General features: G+C 46.6%; 2 protein-coding genes and 1 long non-coding RNA gene across 7 annotated transcripts in view; 2 read left to right on the top strand and 1 right to left on the bottom strand.

The window, feature by feature from the left end:
- Positions 1-10187, bottom strand: part of Shep (RNA binding motif single stranded interacting protein alan shepard) — a 41727-nt gene extending 31540 nt beyond the window's left edge. Inside the window, exons 1-2 of one of the 5 annotated variants that reach the window (XM_076797919.1) lie at positions 10171-10187; positions 7430-9035 (exon numbers count right to left, since the gene is read on the bottom strand). In XM_076797919.1, coding sequence (XP_076654034.1) covers positions 7430-7486 — 57 coding nt within the window. In that variant the 5' untranslated portion in view covers positions 7487-9035; positions 10171-10187. Of the gene's footprint in view, positions 1-7429; positions 9134-10019; positions 10136-10170 lie in introns of those variants that run through there. The other 4 variants (XM_076797920.1, XM_076797921.1, XM_076797924.1 and 1 more) reach the window with 4 other exon arrangements.
- Positions 1161-9824, top strand: LOC143359743 (uncharacterized). The gene is made up of 2 exons (XR_013083160.1): positions 1161-1392; positions 9109-9824. It is a non-coding gene; the product is annotated as an uncharacterized LOC143359743 (long non-coding RNA).
- A 7771-nt stretch (positions 10188-17958) lies between the features above and the next one.
- Mettl2 (methyltransferase-like protein) lies at positions 17959-19719 on the top strand. Its single transcript, XM_076797962.1, has 5 exons — positions 17959-18174; positions 18455-18607; positions 18694-19122; positions 19207-19379; positions 19451-19719. The coding sequence occupies exons 1-5, from the start codon at positions 18065-18067 to the stop codon at positions 19582-19584; spliced, it is 999 nt and encodes a 332-aa protein (XP_076654077.1). The 5' UTR covers positions 17959-18064; the 3' UTR covers positions 19585-19719.
- Positions 19720-19752: the final 33 nt, after the last annotated feature.

Raw genomic sequence — 19752 nt, forward strand, 5'->3', positions numbered from 1 at the left:
ACGGCCCGGCCCGGCCCGGCCCGACCCGGCGTGGCGTGGCGTGGATCCTGCTGTCCTCCGAACTATAGTCCACGCTGCGCGACTCCGACGAACGTGTCGCGCGTTCGGAAACGATACGTTTTTGGTTCAAGGTCTCCCGGCTAGGTATAATGTCAAGGTTTGTCGGACGTTGGTCGATTGTCCTGTTGAACTCGTAAAGTAGTCGTCGCGGCTCCGGCAACTCCGTTCGTTGCGAACCGCCGAGGGTACGATCGATTTCTAATAGCCGATGTATCGTTGTATTCGATATAGGTACTCGAGGTTATCGGACGCTCGAAGCTGCAACCACGTGGGTCAGTCGCAAACGCAAAGATAAGCCAAATTATGCGGGTGAATGGGTGGTGAACATTGAACGACCTTGACGCCTCGACGGCAGGCGGGCGCCACAATTTTCCGACCCACGAATTTTGTAGATACAGTGAATTCTCGATATACGTCAACAACACGGGTCTTGCCAGCGTCGTTTACACTCCTCGGCGTCCGAGGTGTCTCGAGGTTCGCGGCCCCTCGCGGGGTGTGCCCCGCGGTAGTGGGGATAATTCCGCGACGTTTATCATCCAGACCTTGGCGACATATACAGAGAAATCACTGTATGGACCGGCACCGTCTACCACCGTCCGCCATCGTGCATGGTGTCTTTCTTTCATCGCAATTTCAATCGCAATCGCAATTGCTGTGGCAAGTAACGCGCAATCGTTTTTCTCTAACAAACTGCAGACGACGCTCCGTGACGCGAGCGGTACGTCGACGAATCAGTCTCGGTTCCGGTGATTCATTCGCCGATGCGCTACCCGTCTTGGACTTTCCCTTTCGCTATCTTGTTCTCCCTTATCTGGTTCGGAACACTCGGTGGTTTTCGTTTTATCGCGGGTCGCCTAATCGCAGCGATCTACCGTCTACAATAAAGCAGGCCAACGAACGGGGCTCCTCGAGGCATATTTAGACGGAGACACGACAGATTTTCCGAGCCAACGACGCCGCCGCGTTCGAAGGTAGCCATTATCGTTCGTACGCGAGAACACTGCCTACTGCTTACGTCACTCTGTTATCATCTATCGTGCCCGTGTTCTAGCGATTGCATTCCGAGAATGTCTTTTATTATCGTGTAATCGGTCGCCGTTGCCAGCAGTGGAAACCGGTGGACACCGGGGTGTTTCGTTTATGTAACGTAACGGATCAAACCTCAACGAATCTTCTTATCTCGAGCATTCTTCGATATTATGGCAAACCATGTTCGTCCGGGTTCCTTTGTCTCGGTGGTCAAAATCGAGCGAACGTCGTCGTAACGAAACGCAACGCTTCTTCTCGGAGGGACAGTGAACGAATACGAAAATGGCACCTGTTCATTTCCCGGTAATGGATCCTTTCGTCATCGAACATCAAGCATTGACACGATCGTAATTATACATATAACTCTGGCAATCATCCAATCGAAGTAATCTCAGAGTAGGAACACGGTATTAGATTCGCTCCACGAGTCGGCTCCGTGAACACGCGAATTCTCGAACTCCAAAGTACCCCGCCCTGAATCCAATCACAATTTATGATCCTCGGTCAGGTCGACACGAAACGAGATTGGGTCCTCTGTCGAGTAACTTTAACGTGTTTCAAGAATACAAACGTTTCAAAAAATGCAAGGTAGACCATAGATGTATTGATCTACCTTACCGCCACGCCACCATAACCGTCGCGGCGTGCGGCATGCGGCGCAGGAATCACCGTAATCGTGAAATTGATCGGCCCCTAGGAGAACGCGAAGATACCGTGTTTACTCTATATATGTCCGAAATGCCTAGCCGATAAAAGTCCCAGAACTATCCCCACTGGCGCGGGGATCAAGAGACCTCGGTCGCCGAGGAGTGTACAGTCGCGAGGATCAAAGAATAGTATCTCCTGGCCGATATATGTCCCTGACTAGACCCGTGTTTTGGACATATATCGAGTAAGCACGTATCTGCGTGTATCGTTTACGCGGTACAAGAATTTTCCAAAGGTGGACCCAGCGGAGCGGAAGCAAAGAGAACGAAGAAGAAAGATAGTTTTTGAGCACAGTGACCGTGTTTCGCAGCTCCCTCATCCCGCGCGCTCCCTGTTCGCATAATAAACGTGCAACTCGATCGAGAAGCGTTTGAAAACCGGAAGAGAAAAAATTAGATTAATCGCAATTCGGTGGATCGTCGAGATATCCGGATGTTCGTCCTCGGCCGACGAAGGGAAGGCCTTGCAGACGCTGCAACCGCGAATAATCGATATCCTTGCTGCGTCTATTCTCTGTGCACCCTACCCCGGCCCTGCCACCCTTTGGGCTCCGCGCGTCCCCCGCCAGACCCCGCGTTTCTCTCTTTCTCTCTTCCCTTTAATCGTTCGCTCGGTTTTGCATCGGTCGCCGCCTCTGCCTCCTCCTCCGCCTCCGCCGTCGCCTCCACCGCCTACCTTCGGCTCGCATACACCTCGTATCCACCTACAAAACCGAATCGTCGAGCCGAGCCGAGCAGAGCCGAGCCGGACAGAGCCGAGCCGAGCCGAGCCGAGCCGAGCCGCCTTTTCCCTATATTAAAACTTCCAGCGGCCATTTTTTCCTTTCTATTTCGCGGACCCGTTTTCTCCGTTAACACTTTTACAACCACGGTACAAATTCGAGCCAATTACTTTTCGGTCCTCCCCCTCTCTCCGATTCCATCTTTACACGAACGATTCGTCGATTCTCGATTACGTTTGGGAACGTTCAAAGGCTAACCCTTTGCGCTTCGCAGAACACGTTTCTCCCACGACCGTGCCTATCGGAATTGCTGGTTTATCGCGAAGAATTCGCTGGGAAACGGACTCCACGTTTATCGGCCATTCTATGTTTACATAGATGGCCGTGCATCGCGAGACTAGGAACTAGGAAGCCAACCAGTTGGAAAACTAATAACGCACCTAGGAATTCTCCAAACTTCAAACGTTACGACCAGTTAATTTCATGATCAAAACAGGCAAACAGCCTGCCCCGGTGTTTGAGAGAAGACTAGTGAAAACTCTTTTAGACTTAGAATTTCCTCATCCTATTTTCCCCAGACCGTTCCAGCCTGTTCCTACCCCCTATTGATCCAAAAATTGCATTCATGCTTTGGAAAGAATTCGGATACGATTTCGATAGAACGTCTACAGAGATGGCTTGCGTTTCGTCGATGGACGCTCAGAATTCATAACCATAACGATAATTGGACCGATTTGTTTCAATCGCGATTACGTACGCGAGATGCTCGCCTTGTCGTTGCGATTGCCCGAGACTTAGACCTGTTCTCAAGAGAGATTGTTTCTTACGAAGCGTTTGGCTTGTTATCGAAAGCTATTTCAACGAAATTGCGGGGCTTGCACCGATTTATGCGAAGACGCTGCTAGCGAACCGCTTCTCGGGCACATTAGGTGCTTCGAAGCTGTACCGAAGAAAAGGGAATTAAGTTGTTCGGGTCACAAATCGAATTCGTTCCGCGTGTACTTCGAATATAAAATTCATTTGCGATATTTGCTGTCCCGCCTCGTTTAACACCAAAATTCACAAACAATAAATGAAACTGGCATACATTGCCTTATAATAACAGCAATGTTGCATTTGTTTAGATATCTACTTCGATAGAGAAGTTTATTCAAAAATGTTCTCACGAAAACATATTTATAATTCCAATATTTCTAAAAGATAAAATTAGGAGCAAGTTGTTTGGAGTCATTCTGTAGTTCTGGTGTTAAACAACAATAGGAGATCTGGCTGGCGCTGGATGAGGGAAGCATGCGAGCAACCTACATGCCGATCGTGTGCGCGTGCGCGAGATAAAGGCACGCGTGCACGCATTATAAATGTCATGGTTAGATTAAAGCAAACGACAGCTTTGCACTGGTCACGGATGCGTTTCGCGGAGCTCGTTAACTAAACGCTTCTGAATACAGTATTCACTCTATATATGTCCCAAATGCCTAGCCGATAAAAGTCCCAGTACTATCCCCACTGCGGCGGGGTATACCCCGTGAGGGGCCATGACCCTTAACCTCTAGAGTTTCGCTGTCCTTTTCTACGTTCGGCGTGGATCGAAGAATAGTATCTCCTGGCCGATATATGTCCCTAGACCCACGTTTTCGACATACATCGAGTAGACACTGTACCAGGCAGTGGTGTACGATAGCGGCAACGTTTCCCGGTCATTTTCTCAATTGTTTATCATTCGACGATGATTTCGTAGGATAGCGTTGGGCCAAAACGGACCCAGCCACAAGAGTTTCCACGGACACTCGAGACTCAGGAAAACTCAACGCCTCGATAAACTTGGTTTCGAGTACCCGGAAGAACCCGGAACACTGCTCGAGAATCGTAAACACTCGTACTTGGTAGAACACGCTTATCACAATATTTATATTTATCGCGGTACTCGAAGACTTTGACAAATAAATTGAAATCGCAACGATGAATATTGACGCGTCACAATGAGAATCAACTTTGAACGGTTCTGCGAATATTTATCGAGCCTTCAGCGGTTTCAGGGGCGCTGGTAAAATATAAATTGCAAGACGATCAACTTCCATGAGAAACGATTCAAAGATATCAATAGCGACGCACGAGCCAAAAAGAGAGGACGATAAAAACTGCTGCGAGAAAGCATCGAACGGTGCGGCGCGACGCAGTGCGGAGATCGGAGTTGCAAATCGATTTTCGGGATCTCGATAAAACATACAACTTCATCGCTTAACCCCTTAACTTGTACGCTCGAGTTAATTCGAGCGCGCTAAACAGGCCAAACTGTGCACACTCGAGATGATTCGAGCGGCGTTGTATTTTATGCTGCTATAATTTTGCACACTCGAATATAATCGAGAATTGAAAATAACAATGTGAAAGCAAAGAAGAAAAAAAATCGTTTTAATGATATTTATTATTTACATGGGATTGTAAGCTATAACACTTATTTATTCAAGAATAAAATACAGCCTTTTTCCATGGAACAAAAGCGCAGTATATCAAAAATTGATTTTTTTGGCCGGTTTAAAAAAAAAAAAACTGTGCGTTAAGGGGTTAATTGAATATTAACCCTTATCACTCGAATGGCGACTCTAAGGTGCCACTAAAAATTGCTACACTATTATTTGAAACAATATTTATACTATATCGGTATCTAGGAAATTCATAAAAATCTCAGTGTTGTAAGTACGAGTGATAGACGTCAAATGCATAAAAGGAAATAATAAATTATGCACAACGGAAATATTCTAGGTCAGAAGAAATGGTTTTAGAACAGCTTCGAGTGCAAAGGGTTAAACGCTTCAAAATTGCCGAGTTCGGCGTGCTTACGGGAACAACGAAAAGCGGCTACTGTCAACGTCAACGATCGTCTCGACGTTGATGGAATCAACGGTGCAGATTAGTCGTCGATATCGGAAGATTGCTATGTACCCGGCAAAATTTCGACGGGACCAGCTTGGTTGATAAAATAGAAGTTATCGATGCGGTACTGATCGATTTCAAGAATGAAACGCGCGGACGGTATTGAACCGGTGCGGTGGTTGGCAACACTGAAAAGAACAGCTGTTTGCACGTCAGTGTGTTCGAACGCATTTAGCGTGTGATAACCTTTCCAATGGCTACGTTAATAATAATCAGGGTACAGAGAAGAACGAAACAAGGAATTATCGACGACGTTGATAACAATATTTTCAAACAATATTGTGCTCGACTCGGCTCGACTCGATTCAACGCGCGCGCGCGCGCGCACCGTTGCTAATCTCTCGTTGGGAACGAATCGTGTAAACCTATGGTCGTTGACGTATAACTTTCGAGACAGAAACTTGTTTAAAGCTCGTCGTCGTCATCGTTGTCGCGATATCATCGATGATCCATGTCATTGCACTGAAACCGTACGATCAAGTTGGCTGCACTGGAAGGCGTTAGGTCGAATTTCAATGTGTAGATTAAGAATGTTTCCGGATAGTGGCTCCGCGTAACTTTCACGAACAATCGAACATCGCATTACTTACGGCGAGGCTCGGTGAAATATCGATGAAGATGTTTCGACTATTACAGAGATTTGGACATCGAATACTACATCAAATACTATATGCCGGGCGAGTGAGTTTCTGCTCGAAAGAACTTGGGGAATTGGAATTATTTTCCTCAATGGGAAAATGGAATTACGTTCGCGTTGGTTCGTCGAAGTCGAACGAACAACCGATCGAAGTGTAATTACTGTCGGCCGAGTTTCGAACGACGCAGGACAATTAACCGACACTCATTCGGTTGGAAACACGCTAGACGCGCAAGATTAAAGAATACGTATTAGTACGAATTGTTCTGCGAAAAGCATATCAATTGAATGTATCTAGGCAGAGAACAGGAAGAGGCACGAGTCTGCGCAGAATGCCAGGACCGTACGAACGAGATTGGGAACCCGATTTCACGAACGCGGTCTGAAGAATTGAACGGTTTCGCAGATAATATTTATTCGGCCAGAATGACATTCCTAAATGATAGCGAACCGGAAGCCGCGTAGAAATTCATCGGTCGTGTGGTTCTCCGCACTCCTTTCGACTCATCGATTCAATTAATACGAGTCCGGACACTGTTGCGCCGCTGTACTCGATAGAACGAAACATTGAAATATTTTCTGTACGTGGTACCAGTGGTGGACTATAATAAATCGGAACGCGTTCGGCAGACTGTCACCGACGTCGACCGACATCTAATATACGATTCGATGAATATTTTTCGTTTACAAGCATGAAGCTCGAAAATCGACGCAGCGTGGATGAAACGAACGGCACCTTGAGCCAATTAAAAGCGTACTTGAATCGGAAAACATGAATTTGAAAATTATCGTTGAACTGGAGTGCGGTGAAATAATGAAACAACCGAAAAGGTGGAAGGAAAGAAAGAAAGAAGGAAGGTAGCCAGGTAGGAAGGACGGAAGGAAGGAAAAGAGAAGAAAGGAAGAGAGGAGCAAAGGATACGCGAAGACGGTCTCTCGAGAGGTTAAGGTGGGGAACAGAAAGAGGAGACTGGGTGGGGCAGCAGACGCCCCGCGGCAAACTGTCAAACTACGTTGGTTCCGCAAGGTTCGTGGCCATCGGCCGCCCCCATGGTAATGCTACGTTTTCCAAGAGCGTGTACACACAAGTAACTATGCACGCACGCTCTCTAAACGGCATGAACGTTGAACGCGTGATGCGGCCGGCACACGTTTCACCCGGCACCGATACCACACGATACGACACGATACGGGATGACACGAGACGAGTCGAGACGAGACGAGCCGAGACGAGACGAACCGAGACGAGACGAGACGAGACGGGACGGGACGGGACGGGACGAGACGAGACGAGACGGAATAGAAAAATCAGGAGAAAATAATCGTATTTTGGTACTCACCATCATTTTGTAGTTGAGCTTCCTCGGCGCGGCTACGTTTTCCATTCTCACGGACATGTTAGCGGTGTTATCGCTCGCGGCGCCCGAACGAAACGATACCGAATGCCGTCGGTCCTATTACTACGGGCGAACTGTCTTTCCTTCTCTCTCTCTCGTTCTGTTTCTCGCGCGCGCTTCTCTCTAATCGTACTTATATGTCGTTGCTGGCTTTTGGTCTGGCGTTGCCAAGAGAGCGGCGTCAGCCGTGTTTTTCGTTATGCCTCCCGACACTGGTTAGATGCAGAACCCACACAGCACGGTCACGAACGAATTTGCACTCTGATCGGCCGATAAACCAGGGTGGAGCGGAGGCAGTAAAAGACCGAGGAATAGAGAGAGAGAGAGAGAGGACGAATAGGTGTGGGTGAGACGCTTCGTAAAACGAGGGGGGGCTTGTCGGGAGGGGGTAGACCTAGGACGAAGTACGGTACGTATGGTTACGGACCGAAGGCAAAGGTACACGATAGCCGGTCAGTCGGTATTATCGGTTTTAAAAGTCCGAATGAAATCCGATGCGTCCAGTCGCAGCTACGATTAATCACTTTTGCACCGTATGTAACGAAATGAGACCACGGTATACGATGATCACAGAGAGTAACGAAGCAAGAGAGACGGACCAAGTCAGGGAGGGAGGGGGAGGAGGGGTTGAGAGGGAGAAAAAGAGAGGGAGATAGAGAAAGAGACACACGCACAGAGAGAAAGACACACACACACACACACACAGAGGGAGAGAGAGAGAGCGAAAGAGAAAGATGGGGTCGCGACAGGAGGAAGATCCAAAATGAGGAGGAGAGACAGAGGGAAGAGGGATGTGTGCGCGGCTTATCTGCTGCACTGACCGAATGTACACGCACGTACCCACGTAAATGTCGTAAAAGTATGCTGGTAAGCGAGCAAGATACAAAACGAAGGGGTAGAGAGCTGAACCGATGGCGATACCGAGACGGATGTAGAGTGTCAAAGAGGGTGTGTCGGTTATACACTTCACTGCTGCTATCGGTCGCACACTTTTCTCCACGTAGTCGTAACTTGTTATTAAAACACGCACCACACCGAGAAAAATCGGTTAGGCTACACCGAGAGCCGAACCAACGAGCGACGGAGAGTTATCACCTACTTCGCCGTCGTTTTCAGCTTCAGTGGCGGCCACGGTTGCGGTACGATAGTCCTTATCCACCTCGTTGCCGTCTTCGCCGGGATTGTCCCCTTTTATCGTTGTCCTCGCCGTTTCGGTCGCCGTCTTCTCCCAATCCTCCGGGGCTGGTTTCACGCGTCCTTCTTTCCGTTTCACCGTTTTCCTCGTTCCTTCTTGCTCGTCTTTTCCGGGTCGGCTCGCTTGTTCAGCTGTTCCGCGCTTCACCGCTTCGTCTTCCCGAGAGAGAGAGATAGATGTGTCGCGAAACCTTCCTATATCTTTTGTCGGTGCTTTTCGTCGTGTCTCGTCTTCGTCCGTTCTGTCTCGCGCGTGGCCTCGCACCTTTTTCTTCTTTTTCGTCGTTTTTACTATCGTACAAATTCCACGGAGCACTACTAATACAGCATATTACAAAAATAGAGTTTGTGTTCCCTTAAATAAAATAAATGTACAATTAATTGTTACTTGTGGTTAGGAAACATTTAGTGTATGTGTTGTCTTGTAGGTAGAGTCTAAGCTACTGCCCGGCGAGGTTCGCCCATCTTGCCCGAAACTGAGGAGAGTCGCCGCACGGAGGCGCTGTTGTCCTACCACCAACGGTGGGGCTCCGGCGGCCGCACCTGTCTGCACGACCGCCACTCAACACATGCACACCCGGTATCACCGTAAGCGTAAGCCGTAAGCCATAAGCGCTCTACGCCTCTACGCCTCTATGCCTGCACCGCCTGCACGCTGTACTCGCTGTACTCGCTGTACACGAGACTAGCGAGACCGATATCTTACGAACTCGTCGAGCGGGACGAGAACGCAACTAACGGTTCTGTCGTGCGACCGACAAGGACAGACCGGAGCCCTGTCTGCCTATATGAATGACGTAGCGTGAAGGGATCGCCGGTGCTTGTACCCGAGTTCGTACCCGTACCCGTGTTTGCATCCGTATCCGCATTTGTACCCGTACCCGTACCCGTAACCCGTATCCGTACCCGTGAACGCTACGTCACGGTTTTCTCGACAGATCTTGGCGGATCTCGGCTTCGGTTTCGGCTTTAGCTTCAGCGTGGCGCAGTTGGCAGACATGCGAATCAACGAGTGGAGAGCAGAACAGAGACTGCTTATAACAACGCCCCGTCACAGACGAGGACCGCCAGTGAAGGACGATGCGAGGGAACATAATGAAAAAAGAAGAGAGAGAAAACGGACGACAGACAGTGGCGGGTGGTGGTGTACTCACCCCCGTGCCAACTCGCTCGCCCGTTCGCTCTCTCGGTCGCGACCCTTCGCGATGCGGCAATAAACGTGTGTGCCGTATGCCCCCTTATGTAGAAATCTACCTGAGATAGTACCAAAGTCTCTCCTCTCCTCTCCTCTCTTCTTCTCTCATTCGCATTCGCGTTTGCTCTACGTCCGAGCATCTACCAAAGAAGAAAAACCGGTAGGTATTTAGCGTCCCGTTTCCTCTTGGCCGACGTCTCGTCGGTTCTTTCTTTTCATAGGACGAGATCGATTCTTTCGGCCCTTTCGTCAGTACCCTAGGAGGTTCTTTTGCACCTTCTCGCAAGAGACTCACGTTATCGATCGTGGAACGACCTCACTCACTTCTCCTACTCCCTCGAGGTCAGGAGACAAGATTTTCCCGTCGCATCTCCCCTTCTCTCTTTCTTTTCTTTTCTTTTCTCTCCTCTTCTATCCTCGCCTCCTCTTTCCTTCCATTCTCTCCTTTTTTTTTATCGATGAATCTCGATAATTTCCTTTCCGGTCATCGACATTTCTCATTCGTAGCGTGTTATCGAACAAACGGCGTAATCTTCGATCTAAATCGATCGACTGCAACCCGCGACGACGCGCGCAATCTTCTACCGAATCGATCGGAAGATCGATAGTCGTTCGAGACCGCCTTGCATCGTATCGTCGTTCGATCCGGGACTATTCTTGCCTCTCTTTTAGGTCAATCGCTGCCGCGAATTCAGTATAACCAAAACTTCACCCGGTTATCGAAATTGCTGGTTATATTTTCTATTCGACTGTTATTATTATTTCATAATTTTTTGACGTAGTATTGTTGCATTATATAATACCTCGTTGCCAGAAGAACACATATTCTGTCGAAATTAAGAGACTACGGTTTCGCGATTGCGCATAGAGTATATTATAAAATGAAAGAAATTGACAGGAACCCTTAACCTCTCTTAACAGTTTCATACGCGTTAGAAACGGAATGCGATAGCAATAAAATATCTTTGCTAGACTTATTGTTCGTAGAAGCAGGAAGCGAATGACTCGAGAGTTGCGCGCAAACACGGAGAGCGAGAGAGAAAGAGAGAGAGAGACGCGCGTTTTCCCGAGGCCCCAAGATAAGGTCAGCCGCATTCGCAATGGCTGTTTTCGCAGCAACGTCAAACTGACGCACGTTTCCGTTACAATGACGTGTATACTGCCTAAGTTCTGTCATTAGCCGAACAACCTGGGATCGAACGTGAATCATTGGATTTGCAAAATTTTGTCGACAATTGATGAACGGTCGTACGTCGTTCGTTTTCAATGGGCTCGGCTGTGTCATTATCGTTGTCGGTCGTTAAAGTCGTATGGTCGTTTACCTGGATTAGCCATTCGCTAGATCACGCAGGTAGTCATCGACGAGGCACAATCGACAAGCCAGGCCACTTTGTTTTGACCAATGTCTTTTCTTGCAACTCTCCCTCCCCCCTGCCTCTCTTTCTCTCCTCTCTGCGTTTGCCACAAAGTCACGGACGAGGTCAAGGCCGTTAGCCTTCGTTTCTCGACATCCTCCACAACCTCCTATGGGTTATTCCCCTCTCTTTCTCTGGCTTCTCTGGCTTCTCTGCCTTCCCCACCTTCTCAGTCTCTTGTTCTCCTTCGTTCCCTTGCTTCTAATCGCATTCGTTCGCCACCGGAGCAATTAGAAAAATGTAGAAAGCGCATTTCCAACGACATCGACAAATCGTTTACAAAGTTTCATGGACAATTGTTTCGGACCATTTACGAAATACAACGCTGAAGCGGCTAGGCAGGTAGATGCAGTTTCACCGACCAAACTAGGATGGCTGACAATGAATTCGAATCGGTGCGGTGCACGATTCGCCTTGGTCAACGAAACTTGTTTCAAGACGAACGGTCAATGTACTTTTTTTTAGTTTCTATTTTTCTATCTACATTCCCCCTTTTCTCATCGATCCTCCTCCGGTTGCCCCTTGCTTCTGTTCCGTGGAGGATGCCGCGGGAGCAGTCTCGGACAGCCGCACCTCCTCCTTTCGGAGCCGATTGTGAAACAAAAATGTCCCTGTTGCAGAATGAAACGATCTCACCTGGTCGACTTGTTCTACTACGCGTGGAATTGCACGCGTTTGGAGATGAGAGGACGGCAGCCACTCAGACATTCCGTTGCTGCTCGTACCGAACAGGTTTCCTACCGATTGCACAAAAAAACCACACGGACCTGTATAAGCTAAACAAAGTTATTCGCGGAGAATCGATGCGGCTGATTTTCGGTAACAGACCGTTGCCTCGGAGCTCGTAGCACGTTGCAACAAGTCGCAAAAAATCATAACAAATCAGATCGTTTCCCGTTTTATCCGAGGAATATCGGGACTCGTTCGCAATAAACAAAGCGCATAATGGAATTTGTGACTGGCGAGCAGCCTCGCTTGGTCTCGCGCGTTTGTTGTCAGCTCAAACAAAAAAATGTGTTCTTCAGTCTACTTTCGAGCCACGACGCGATGCCACGAGATCAATTTTTGGCATCGTTATAAATGGCGGCTGTAAACATGCCACGCCACCCGTGGACCCGTCAATCCCGCGATAGGAAGGTCGAATGCGTTATTTTTCAAAAGTTTCCTACCGCGACGTTGATTAAAAATTGCGAACGGTTGATATCGATCGAACCAGCATTTCAACTTTCAACGCAGAGACCGATATTTGTATACAATTAAATTTGATCATTTTTAGTCGCGAGGTAATGGACGATGTTCTCGGAGGTTTCCTAATCGATTGAATCCGCGAGGAACCGGTATTTTGTTCATGCAGCGTCTCGACGCGACGCGACGCGACGGCGGTACTCGGTTCGATCGGCGAATCGGGAAACGCAAACTACATAGACAAAGAGGACGAAAATGATGAAAATGATGAAATGAACAAACTGGATAAAATTCTCGTATGTTGCAGGTCGCATGTCGCGTGTCGCGAGACGCTTGTCGCGTGTCGCATGTGGCATGTTGCGGCGACAAATTCGACGAGGTACACCAAAATCCTCTAGGGGCACTCGGGTCAACAGGAAGTCAAGGCCACGCGGTCAATTGCCTCGCGATCCGTCGCCGTTATAAATAGATACGAGCGGCCGGTATCTACATCCACGCATCTACAATTTGCACGCGTGCTGTTAAAATCCCAATCGGAGTTATCTCGACTGGACTGTATTCGTACGATTCTGCTTTTCCCCGAACCGCCACAGAAATTCCACCATCGACGAGCTGATGTTTAACGAATGGTATCGATCTTCAATCCCTTGACTCGTTGCCGTTGATATCCCCTATCGTGTGTCCTATTCGCCTTTAGTTGCTTACGCGTTTCACAGTGTCAACCGACAGTTTCAAATTATTTTTTCGAAACCGATTTCCACCGCCTGGAACCACGACAAGCGATTTTTATTTGAAATCGGTCCGGTATGCCACCGATTCGCTATATCTCCGATTTGCCCTCACGGGAGATACTTGCCGAAGAAAAATGGGTCCTGCAAAACAAGAAGAGCATTTATCGATTCGTGGGACGATGGATGCAACATGCTACTGGGCATGGTTTATAAATGCCATCGGCCTATTATCGGCATCGTTACAGATATGTATTATCTGTACTGTGTATTCTACGCTACCGCTCCTCCTAGAGGAGCATCTGTCGAACAAAATTGTTCGGCTCTAACAACGATCAGCCGTTTTGTACTCCCGATGCTGAGAATCGGGGGAAGGAGGTTGATCGATCGACGACGAAACCGGCCGGAAATCTCGATCGACGATGCCAAATTTTCTTTCGCTTGGCCTCGATTGTTCGTAGATTTTCTTTATTGTTTACGATGCTCTCTTTACGATTGTTCCCTTGGCTGCTACTCGTAAAGACTTTCTTCTCGTTATCGATATTTTGTTTTGGTTGTCTATTATTTTCAACGAGAAATCGATGTGATTTTGTGTCGCTCTGCGATTGCGATTGCGACTGCGACTGCGACTGCGTCTGCGACTACGACTTGGATGCGATTCGTTGAAAGATACAGTACCGCGAACAAATTCAAGGGGAATAACCCTGTACCACCCTATACCGGTAGAATGTATAATCTCGGGGTCATTGCCCGAACGATCTTTGGGGGTTCCACCATGCCTGAAAGAGGGTGAGGTGCCTCGGAATACTGTGTCGATATCGACCACTTTCCCCAAAAGCTGAAATGCAAAGATGAAATTGACCATTCCTTGTAATCGCCTCATCGTCTTCTAATATTCTCGAATGCTTGCAATGTCGAACAAAAGTCGCTCAACTTTTAATATTCTTATCGAACAATATGTACACGGTATCGGTAATTGACCAAAAAGAAGACATTTTTATCTACGTACACGTGTATGTACGTACGTATGTGTAATACAATAACTTGGTTCGTCAAACAATCTTCGGCTAAATATAAAACCTATTCGACTGATATTCTCGGATGACGCTTCCACCAACAAACCCATTTTGTCCATTTAAACGAGGATCCGATCTATTTCCGCTAATGGAACGTTCATCGAAGGGGCTGCCTCCAGAGATGGATAACGCGTTGATCGAATGAAAGATGCGGATCAAAAATAGTCTAGGAAGCTCGTTCGCGATACGCGATACGTGGTACGCGTTCCTTCGAGCAATTATATTTTATCGAGGCGATCTCATACTCCTTCGCACAAACCCATAACTCGACCCGTAGCGTCGCGCGTCGACCCATTGGCCCATTCGTCACCACGAGTCCCATCGCAGGACTCCATTTCCATCGCAAATTCGAGTTTAACAGCTTCGATGAATTCGTCGAAAGAGTAATAACATAATCTTTTTGAAACGTCGCGTCTCGCTCGGCTCGATATAAAGTGGCACGGGTCTGCGGCTCTGTGGCTCTGCGGCTCTGCGGAGCAGGTCTGGGCGTCGTCGCAACAATTTCGAGAACTTGGTTTCTACATGCGTGTATACATGCGCATACACGTTTCTTTCCATCGAATGTCTCAGCGTCTTCTCGACTGTGGCGTCGCGTCGGAACAAAACTGTTTTGATCCGTTACTGTTCGAGACGGGGAAAGAAAGAAAAATATGTCCGATTGCTGTTCTGCGCGAAGAAATCCTGCGATCGGAAGATTAGTCGATGCAGCAGGAGGCTCGTCCATCGGCTCTGTCTGCAGCCGGAGGAGACAAGGAGGATGAGGCGTAAGGACAAGGTTCGATCCTTTCGGACGAGACGGAAAGGAAAGGAAAGGGGAGAAAGAAGCCGGAGGACGAGAACGAGAACGAGGATGAGAACGACAGAGGAGTGTCTTCTGGGCAGGGGGGTGGGGGAAGGGGAGAATAGCAGCAGGGATAAGGGTTGTTCGACGGATGGCCATGCCTTTTGGGGCAGTGGCCCTTGCCGCGATGCTTCCGAGGGTGAGAAGGGGCAGACGAGGACCTACGCGTTATTGAGCGGGCATTTCCCACAAAGCGCAGACGAGGGCAACCACCCCGTAGCGTTGCGGCGCGCAGAGTTCTCTACTCTCTCCTTCCTCTCCCTCCCCCTCTGCCTCTGCCTCTGCCTCTCTCACCCTCTCCCCTGTTTCTCCCTTTTCCACGCTTCGTCACGACCTCTCTCCCTCCATCTATCTCCCTGCATCTCCCTCCAGCAGTTTTATCTTTTTCTGTCGCTTTCTTTTCCCGCTTCCCTCTTTCTCGCAGCCTCTACGTCGTTTCTGCATCCCTTTCCGCATAGCGCGCTCGCTCGCACGCACGTACTATTTTCCGTCAGCGTTTGGACACTCGCAACTCCTCGAAAAACTATAAATTACGCTGCCATTCAGTGACTTTTCCTCGCCGTGAAAACTTGCGCAGTAAGAGAGGTCGCCGAAATAATTTCGTCCAACGTTTCTGCCATTTGTTTCTCCTGCAAAATACAGCCACGTTAGACCAATCGAAAATTGTTGAAATTGTTCTGAATAGATGAAAATGGCTCGACGAACGTTTGCACAAGCCAAGAGAAGAAAGAGGAGTGAAAAATTAAATAGCCAAACTATCCGAACGATCGCCAACTATAGCCGATACCATTATCTATCGTCTACGCGTCGAATAGTTGAGAAACATTAGAGATTCCAGGAGCCCCTTTCCTCCTCCTCCTCCTCCTCCTCCTCCTCCTCCCCTCTTAAAATTCTGGAACGCGACGTTCAATCCCATCGTACGAAAAAGCTAAAGGGAGGAGCCCCGGTGATGCGGTTCACGTGACTTTCACCCCCTTTCTTCTTCTCTCTTTTCTCGTCTCTCTCCTTTTCCTCGGTTCATAGCCCTGCTCATAATTTGGCTAATAATTGCATTGGATTTTGATGAATGATTCGCAAAACAGAAATCGAATCGACTTTCGAGTCCGACGATCTCGGCCTAAGTTCGAATTTCCGATCTTCTGTCGTGTAGATCGTAGCGTACCCCGGTTAGGTCCGTCATAATTCATTCTCCCATTCTCGGAATAATCCGAGCAAAGTATAATCCAAAGAATTCCTTTTCGGCCCCCGAGTTCGGCTTGCCGCTTAGTTCCTTTGTTTCCGTGTACCTTTCCACGCGCAGGTCTCAAACCTTCCGTTTTGTCTGCGCAAACCTTTCCACTTTTCGCAAGTTCCCAAATCGAAAGATTTCTTCTCTTTCTCTTTCTTTTTTTATTCTGCGAAGTACAAAACAAAATTGACTAGACGTCGAAAATGGCAAAATTAGATTGTACTACTTATAAGATAATAACGGTGAGCAAAACAGAAAATTCCAAATTTCCTGTTTCTCGATAAGCATGTGTAACTACTTTTATTTTATATTTTTCCAGTGATATTTTCGTATATTATTTGGAATAATAAATATTTTTCGGATCGGCGGTAATTGACTCGAAGGGGTACTAACCCCCGTGAAAACATGAGAGAAAGAGGCATGGATGTATCGATCTCACCCCTAGGGACTTAGCGGGATTAGGACATCACGGTAGCCACCCACGACGAGGTACGAAGCACCATGCAGTAGCGGAAGAAGAAGCTTGTAGCCCTTAGCAACGTGTTGCCTGGCGTTGCTTCGTGTTGCTTGGTGTTGTTTGGTGGTCCTTGATATTGCTTGGTGTTGCTTAGTGTTGCTGTTGAAAATCTAGCATATACAGGACCATCCAGTCTACTCGATCGTTGCATCGTATGACATTCTACTTTCATGTGCCTCCTTCTAGCTTTGCGAACAACGACAATGAAATCCTTGCTCTGTCCTTGTGCATAAATCTGCTCTAATCTAAACAAATAAGAAATTTCAATATCGATATCGCGTATTTTCATCCATAACATAGACAAAATCGATACCGTGCGCCAGCATTTAATTAATATCTGAGCAAACAAATTCGAAATTTTACAAAAAAGTTTCTTCGGAACGATTGTTCAGCGATTTGTATTCTATTTGTCCGTGTGCATTCCGTTTTATCGTGATCGACTGATTTGATGAAAATTTCGTGCGAGTTAGCTGATCGTATCGATTCGAAGGAAAGAGAGGAAAAAAGAGACACGCTATTCGTTCCTGTGGTACCAATCATCCAATGACGCAATGTACCACCCTCAACCTGCTCCCCCTGAACCGTCACACCCATTCTTTGGTACACGGTACACTAAGCGACCTCAACCTATATACATATGTCTGTGTTAACAACGTAGGTCGTTGATCCGGAAGGAGCCTATCGCAGGATCATCTGTGTTACGTTTAATTTCAATGTCGAATCATCCCTTGCAGGGATTAGATTCAGATAATAACAAATATCCTATTTCATTCGCATGTACATTTGTAAATAGAAAGAGACACACACATAAGTACTTTATCTTTCGACGCGGTGCATAGGTATTGTTAGGACCAACAACACCATGAAAATCATAAAACACGAGTCATTCGGTTCGTAAGCGACAGTCATGCTGTGCGATGTATACGATTACATATGTATGTGTATTCAAATAAAATGTGTTGGACACGAATGTTCGTTAATTTGTCCCTACATACTTATCAATCATTTTTGAAAATGTTTGTTTTCACGATTGGTCAACCTTTTTTCTCGATTTTTTGATCAATCTAGTTTTAATGTTGTGCGTACCTGTAATTATACGTAGTTACATGAATTTAGGTATTATACTACACTAAATAGGTACGCTACACGCTATACTCGATCGAACGCGCGCGAAACGTGAAAAGCGAAACCAAGTCGACATGGAGGAGAGCGTGTCTCGAGTAGAGCTAAATAGCTCGAACGAAAAGAGGCCCCAATTTGGCAACAGAACTATCTCTGACAATGACAATGTATTTCAACACAATGCGTGGTAAAGATCCAATGTGTTTCAATCACATATGAACTTTTTACTCCGGGTTCAGGAATGTTAACCTCAAAATGATGGTTGCTTTGAAACAGACATACTAAGCGAATGCAGAATGTCCCATCGTATTAAGCGATAAAATCAAGTTAAAATTCTATCCAATCGAGAAGCGTACCGGTTTAATTGCTTTCGGATAACGATTAAAAATGTTTCTCCACTGACCTGATCAATACCTTTTTCCAGTAACATGTACTGACAATTATTTCTTTATGACTCTACTTTAAAGGGACAACGTGATGTGGGACGAGGAACAAGAAAATCTGGCTCAAAGAAAAGTAAATGAAAATTCGACTGTCACTCTTTCGAATGAGAAAATAGGCAAATACGAACAAGAAGCTAATCAATATTGGGACAAATTTTATACGATTCACGACAATAAGTATGTAGATGAACCATATATGCTTGACCCATTCGATTGTTTATCATTCTAAGCTTGTATTTTGGGTAATTTTTAATACGTTTCAGATTTTTCAAAGACAGACACTGGTTGTTTACTGAATTTCCAGAATTAGCTCCAACTGCGGTCAAACAAAATACTAAGCAACCGTTGAGGTACATGACGGAGGTCCAGGACGAAAATAACATGGAAAGTGAGGGAAAAACTCTTGCTCTTCCTAATAAGGATGCAAATAAAATTCTGGAAATTGGTTGTGGGGTAGGAAACACAGTGTTTCCGATACTTTTATACAACACAGACCCAAACTTGTTTGTATATTGTTGTGATTTTTCTACAAAAGCAATAGATATACTCAAGCAAAATCCTGCGTACAATACATCCAGGTGTGAAGCGTTTGTACTGGATGCGACATGTCAGGAATGGGAAACGCCGTTTGATTCGGAAAGTTTGGATATTGTAATCTTAATATTTGTCCTTTCTGCGATACACCCTGACAAGTATGTGGTTCCTTTACTTACAATTAGGTACATAAAGCGTCGCAATAACAATGGAATACTAAATTGCGTGTTATACTTCTACAGAATGAAGCATCTTATACAGCAAGTATACAAATATTTAAAACCAGGTGGGCTGGTGTTATTTAGAGATTATGGAAGGTATGACTTGGCGCAATTACGATTTAAAAAGGGGAGCTGCCTCGCAGAGAATTTTTACGCTAGAGGTGATGGAACCAGAGTATATTTTTTTACACAAGGTACTACATTTAACCATTCGTATCGGTACTATCAAATTCATTTAATTCCGAATGACCTATTTCATTTGCAGAAAAAGTACGAACTCTGTTTACAAGTTGTTGCTTCAAAGAAGAACAAAATCTAGTAGACAAGAGGCTGCAAGTTAATAGAGGGAAACAACTAAAAATGTACAGAGTATGGATTCAAGGGAAATATAGAAAATAATGAATGTTATGTACATGATACTTTAGTGTACACATATGTATATCTCTTCTATGTACTACGTTGTAAGATCTGTAATTGCAGAGAAATGTATTTCTCTTCTTCTATTGTACATAATAAATCCGCAGTTTCCCTCTCTGAGTTTGTATCTTTTTACTACAATCGCGGTTG

The sequence above is a fragment of the Halictus rubicundus genome, chromosome 12 (assembly GCF_050948215.1).
Source record: "Halictus rubicundus isolate RS-2024b chromosome 12, iyHalRubi1_principal, whole genome shotgun sequence".
Taxonomy (NCBI): Eukaryota; Metazoa; Arthropoda; class Insecta; order Hymenoptera; family Halictidae; genus Halictus; species Halictus rubicundus.

Coding starts and splice junctions, on each gene's coding strand:
- Mettl2 (XM_076797962.1), top strand. CDS start 18,065: ATGGAGGAGAGCGTGTCTCGAGTAGAGCTAAATAGCTCGAACGAAAAG. Junction 18,175..18,454: donor GTATTTCAACACAATGCGTG/GTAAAGATCCAA, acceptor TCTACTTTAAAG/GGACAACGTGATGTGGGACG. Junction 19,380..19,450: donor AGTATATTTTTTTACACAAG/GTACTACATTTA, acceptor TTTCATTTGCAG/AAAAAGTACGAACTCTGTTT.